We start from the raw sequence: 6270 nt of genomic DNA, 5'->3' as shown, positions 1-6270 counted from the left end.
TCTCGTCTCGAGACACGTCCCTCTCTCTCTCTCTCTCTCTCTCATTTTTGAAGAAAAAGAAACAGCTTTCCATGATTTGGTCTGTAAAAGGAGCTTTAAAGATCTTCAAGTTCCAGACTATTTCTCCTCCTTGTTTGACGACGAATCACAGTAAGGTCATCGAAAACTCTAATTCCAGTTTCAATGATTTCCGATCATACTCAATCTCAATGAAATCAAAAAAATTATGATTTTGAGACAGACAATTCTTCAATGATCTCTTTCTCTCATATCAAATCGATTTTTATTTAGATACGTAGAAACCGATAAACCTCAAAAGATGCTGACATATCTGTTAATTTTTTCAGGTAAAATCCTAATTCCAGCAAAATAAATGGATTCTGTATTAAAAATGAATCAGATTTGTAAAAGTTGAGATCCGAAGCCTCTATCTTCAAGACATGAAGAGGTGAACTTCTACGACTGTCTTCATCTTGTTCTTCGTTCTCTAGATTATCATTTCGTTCATCTCGAGATCATTTTATCGAAATTCAACAATGATTGAATTTGAAGGTATGTAAGGTCTCCAAAATCTCTGATTACAAATTTGTGATATAATTTATTTATTATTCTTCCTTATTGTCTGTTATGTTTTATTAAAGTTTCCTTTATTTATTGGAAATTAATCAAATTATATTTTATTTTCACTCAAAGTAAAATGACGAAATCATCCCTCCAGATAAGAAATAAGATGACCATGTTCTCCATGCAAATTCTAATTCTCGTCCTATTATCTCAATTCTAAAGTCAAGCCTTCGTCCGTAAGTCAGGATGTGGTTGCGTATATATTCTTTTAAACTTTCTTAAGGTCAAATGTGTCCAACAAGCCAATTAATTTGTGATACGTGAAATGAGAACACCGCCTATTTTGAAAGGAAAATGCTGGCCTGACTTTCTTTGACACTGCGTTCAACACTGTTCTGATGTGGCAATGCACAAAGAACTGTTAGTTTGACTCGTATCTCGAGAAAATAAATCTATAATTATCTATATACTGTCACGTCAGCACAGTGCTCGTTACAGTATCCAACTGGTAGCACGACTCATTTGGAAAATAAGTTTTCCATCTCAAAACACACAGAGGAAATTAAAAAGAATTCCACAACACTGTGCTGACGTGAGATGTGCATGTACGTTTTTCCTCGTGATACGAGTTTGTGTACTTGAGGAAATTGGATGATTCTTCATAAACCCAAGGTAAAAGACAGTATTATATAAAGTCAGTATAGCACAGCTTAATTAGATATCTTATAACGGGGCGTTCAATGGCAAACTTTTTGGCAAAACATTTTTCAAAACATGAGTTAGAGGTTTTGGAATGGGCTGATTTTTGGTGAGGATGATTTCTACGGTGAGGAGATCATCATCACCAAAAATCAGCCCATTCCAAAACTTCTAACCCATGTTTACAAGCTGAAAAATCGTGGACCGTTCATTTTTTGTAAACTGTTTTTGATGGGGTTAGAAGTTTTGGAATGGGCTGATTTTTGGTGATGATGATCTCCTCACCGTAGAAATCATCCTCACCAAAAATCAGCCCATTCCAAAACCTCTAACTCATGTTTTGAAAAATGTTTTGCCAAAAAGTTTGCCATTGAACGCTACCCATCTTATAACAGTGTACCGTGTAATAAATCATTATTAGAACTAAAACCGTTTTTTATACTTTTCTAACTAATTTAGACTGTTTATTTGCACTCTTTTTCAGTGTTTATATTTTGGAGGGTAATTTTCCAGCGTTTATTACTATATAAAAATAAAAAAAATTTAGTATTTTTTGTTAAAATAACGCATTTGTTTATTTCATATTTTCAGTGTTTATTCCTGAAAATAAGTGAAAAAAATTCAGTATTATTTTAATGCTGAAAAAAAAAAGTTTTGAAGCAATAAGCACTTTATTTTTTTCGGTACGGACAAGTTTAAGAACCGTAAATTGTTTTTTTTTTTTTTTTTTAAACTAATTTTGACAAGATTAGAAGTTTCAGAATGAGCTGATTTTTGGTAAGTATGATCTCTAGACTATATAGATCATCCTTACAAAAAATTGGTTAATTCAAAAAATTTTAATCCATATAAGACAAAAAAAAATTGGCTATGGTGTGAATTGCCCTTATTAATTCGTGAGGTGCTTTTATAATTACACATCCTTCATTTCTATCGAAAATTATTTATCCCAAATTAAATTCTTTCAATGTTGATTTCAAATTTTGATGATTTGTATGACATTATTATTTTTAATTTGAAATTTGTGGACTTTTCGAAATAAAAATTATTATTTATAAATTGAAATTTTAAGTATTACTTATTATTTAAAAATGAATTTTATTTTAATTTTATAAGAAATAATATATTTTATTGTATTTAATAAGAAATAAACATTTGAAACATGCAAACAATGTATAATATGATTGTAAAGGTAAAAAAGACAATTTACCAATTTAAGCAATGTGTAACAAACATGATTCTTCATCTAAACAAACAATTTTTTCAATACTTTAATTCAACTCTTATAAGTTTCAACACTTAATGTTATTCAGCATTTATTTTTATTTTTTTTCGATTTAACAAACAACACCTTATTAAGATTTGAAATGTTATTAAGGGACGTTGAGTTCAAATAAACTATTAAACTAGCTATACAACACCACACCATCTATATTTCATATAAAAAAAATCCAAAAAATTTATTTTTTGGTATTTGATCTAAGGTTATAAAAATGTACGGCTCTAAACTCCACAAAACTCCAAATTTTAAAATTAAAATTTAACTCTGAAAAATAACACTTTGGATGCCACAAAATGAGCTGAACAACCCTTAGTGAGATTTGAAATCTTACTAACTTTTTAAGCCTAAACTTACTCTTTCCTTGATGAGTTAGCTTTCCTATCCTCCAAAGACATTTGACGCAAAGCCCTATATACTCCGTCTTCAAATAGTCTCTAGAAGATAAATATGTATTTTTTCCTCTAATCTCAACTGTTTGATGAAGTTAGAAAAATAACTTTCAAAAACACTAGCTCAACCCAAGGTTGACTAAGAATTTTCAAAGAAAATGTATCTCTAGAGGGAAAAAAGAACACCAATCCCTAGAAAGACAATACTGATCTCTAGGAAATCTTCTCTCTCTTACCTCAACCATCTGTTTGATGGAGAGCCTCAACCGTTGCTTGAGGTTAGAAAAGTCCAAGAATTTCAGTAAGAAGTTCCACGTCAAGAAAGTTGAAGTTTTTATGTTTGACATATTCTTTTAGCCTGAAAGCCAATATTTGGTAAGTTCTTCCATCTCAAAATTCTTTGAAAAAACCTAGAGATCTTTCAAAAAAAGAAACTGTCGAATCATTAATCAAGAATCTTTGAATATTCTCTCTCATTTTCTGCATATTTCACGCTTGCTTTCTAGATTAACGAGATCTTCACTGACTCAAAATCCTTATCAATTCCAGCAAAAGAGGTGGATTTTGAATCAGATTTGTAAAACTCAAGAGCTTAAGTTCCAAACCTTCAAGAAATGAAGAGAAGAGCTTCCACGACTGTGGTGATTTCTCTTGTATTCCTTATCTTTTTCTTGATTCACCAAATTACTCTTTCGTTGATCCCGCGATCATCATCTGCAAAGTCACCAACTATTCAAGGTATGATCTCCAAAATATCCAATTTCCTCCCTTTATTCCTTTATATTATTTTTATTTTTTTTATATTTCAATATCTGTGTTTTCAAAAGATTTTTATTTAAGGGAAGGGCATTTTAGGTATTCCATTAATGGAAATTTTTTAAAAGAGAACAAGTTTTTTAGCTTAGTTTTAAAAAAATATCAAGTCAACTTCAAACTTGGCTGGGCCTACTTAACTTGATTAAAATTTTGGGTGCTTGCCCCCTAATTGCAACAGAAGCTGACAAATCAACAAAAAAATTCACCTAATCAAGTTAGGAACTCTATATATTTATTTTGTTTATATATAATATTTTGGTAGAGAACAAAAATTAAATATTTATAAAGTTAATATAATTTATTTGATTCTTCCGGGTTGATTTGTGAGTTGTCAACTTGTCTCAATAGACATCCAAATCTAATTGAGATTTTGAGATTTGAAAATTGTGATTTTTAATTTTAAGTGTAGATAATTAGAGAGAATAATAATAGGATGGGAACCAACTTTTACTTATTTTAATTGGGTGGGTGTAATAAGTAAAAGTTGGGTTGCCTATAACAGCTCTCTTAATTTAGTTAGAATTATATCCTCACCTCATTAAAAGTTCTCAAGACTGCCAACTTGTTCAGATAGCATTGGCTTTTAATAGTAATTCTGAAAAAAAAAAAAAAATTCTAAATCGAGGACATTTTCGTCATTTTATATTTGTACTTTACAGTTTGCATGTCTATTCTTGGATGAAAAACTCTCTTACTCTCTCTCTCTCTCTCCTATCCCATGCACGTTATTGTAGAGAAAAGCTCGAAACAGAAATCGAGGCCTTCATGGGTCCCACCACCAACTGAGCAATCAGAGTCCACCCAACCAATCAGCTGCGACCGCTCTCATGAACGTTACGATATCTGTTATCTTAACGGTCCAACTGCTGTGGACCCCACTACCTCTATTTTCTACTTAGTGGACCCAACCAGCTCCTTTTCACCTAAAATACAGAAAGTCCGTCCTTACCCTCGGAAATGGGAAAATGACATTATGTCCCGAATCAAAGAGCTCACACTAATCACAAATCCTTGGCCCAAGCCCAGGACCAATTGCACAGTCCAACACAACGCCCCAGCACTAGTTTTTAGTGTTGGTGGGTATACTGGGAACCTCTTTCATGACTTCACCGATGGGTTCGTTCCTCTATTCGTTACCATCCGTTCAATCTTCCCAAATCAAGAGCCAATCCTTGTGATCGCAAATTGTCGTGATTGGTGGCTCAGCAAGTACATTGACCTACTTCGGGGATTCACTCCCTATCCCATAATCAACCTAGACAAAGACACTGACACACATTGCTTCCCATCTTCGACGGTTGGGCTCATATCGCATGGTTTCATGACCATAGACCCCACATTGTTGCCCCACTCGGAGACATTCCTTGATTTCCGTGCCCTCATTGGATCTGCCTATGCACATGAGGGGCACCAAGTGTCCCAACCTCGAATAGTACTGGTGGGTCGCACTGGTGATGTGAGTCGGGTTATTGTAAACCAAGCTGCAGTAGCACAATTAGCAAAGGAGATAGGCTTTGAAGTAGTCATCTTTGAGCCAAGTCCCTCCACATATCTGAAAGAAGCTTATGGACTAATCAACTCAAGTCACGCGATGCTAGGTGTGCATGGGGCTGCATTAACCCACTCTTTGTTCCTTCGGCCTGGGTCGGTGTTTATACAAGTAGTGCCTATTGGGATCGATTGGCTTGCGGAGACTTGTTTCGGGAAGTCAGCAAGGGATATGGGGTTGGATTATATGGAGTATAAGATTAAATTGGAAGAGAGTAGTTTGATTGAGAAGTATGGGAAGGATGATTTGGTGTTGAAGAACCCTAAAGCTGTTGTGAAGGAATCATTTTCAAATACCAAGAACATATATCTGAAGAATCAAGATATAAAAATGGATTTGGTTAGGGTTGAAAGGTATTTGAGAAAGGCTTATACGAAGGCTAAAAGATTCATGGATAAGGAAGGTTGGTGATAAGAATTTTAGAAACAGTTTGATCATCATTTTTTACTATAATTTGGACAGAAAGGGTATATTGAGAATTGGATAAATAACGGATTGTGTTGGGACTTGAGATACCGTTATATACAAATTAAGATGAATGTAGATTGTATATGTTGTTTTGACTATGGGAGTATTTGCACATCACATGTCTCCCCCTTCGACTCCCACATTAAAAATATATATATTCTTTAAAAAAAAAAAATTACTTAAATTCCAATTATGGTTTTAAAACTTGGTTTCGTGTCTCGTCTAGGCCGATACCGAGTCGTCTCGGACGAGTTTTTCAATACGTTTGAGACGTCTCGTGAGACAAACCAAAAAATTGAACGTGAGTCTTAAATCTTGGTCAAAAAATGACTTTGTGAGCTGGTCTCGTTCAGCTCCAATACCGAGTTAACTCGCGATACGTCTCGGTCTCGAACGATTTTAAAAGCCATGATGCCAATTCCTCTCTCTCTCTCTCTCTGAGTGAAGAAGAAGAGGCGTGCTTCTCACTCTAGCTACTCTAACACAAAAAGCTACTAAGAATC

At 33.9% G+C, this 6270-nt stretch overlaps 1 protein-coding gene across 2 annotated transcripts; it reads left to right on the top strand.

The window, feature by feature from the left end:
* On the top strand, window positions 1-5957 carry LOC147401315 (xylan glycosyltransferase MUCI21-like). Of its 2 annotated transcripts, none has more exons than XM_086442538.1 (4): window positions 1-150; window positions 348-448; window positions 3484-3672; window positions 4485-5957. In XM_086442538.1, the coding sequence occupies exons 3-4, from the start codon at window positions 3549-3551 to the stop codon at window positions 5708-5710; spliced, it is 1350 nt and encodes a 449-aa protein (XP_086298664.1). In that variant the 5' UTR covers window positions 1-150; window positions 348-448; window positions 3484-3548; the 3' UTR covers window positions 5711-5957. The 2 variants fall into 2 exon arrangements, with proteins under 2 accessions (XP_086298664.1, XP_086298663.1); XM_086442537.1 differs by having other exon boundaries at window positions 348-552.
* Window positions 5958-6270: the final 313 nt, after the last annotated feature.

Source organism: Akebia trifoliata, chromosome 5 (assembly GCF_017979445.1).
Source record: "Akebia trifoliata isolate Shusen 1 chromosome 5, ASM1797944v1, whole genome shotgun sequence".
NCBI lineage: Eukaryota > Viridiplantae > Streptophyta > Magnoliopsida > Ranunculales > Lardizabalaceae > Akebia > Akebia trifoliata.
The sequence above is the reverse complement of the archived record's forward strand: the minus strand, read 5'-3'. Positions and strand labels throughout refer to the sequence as shown.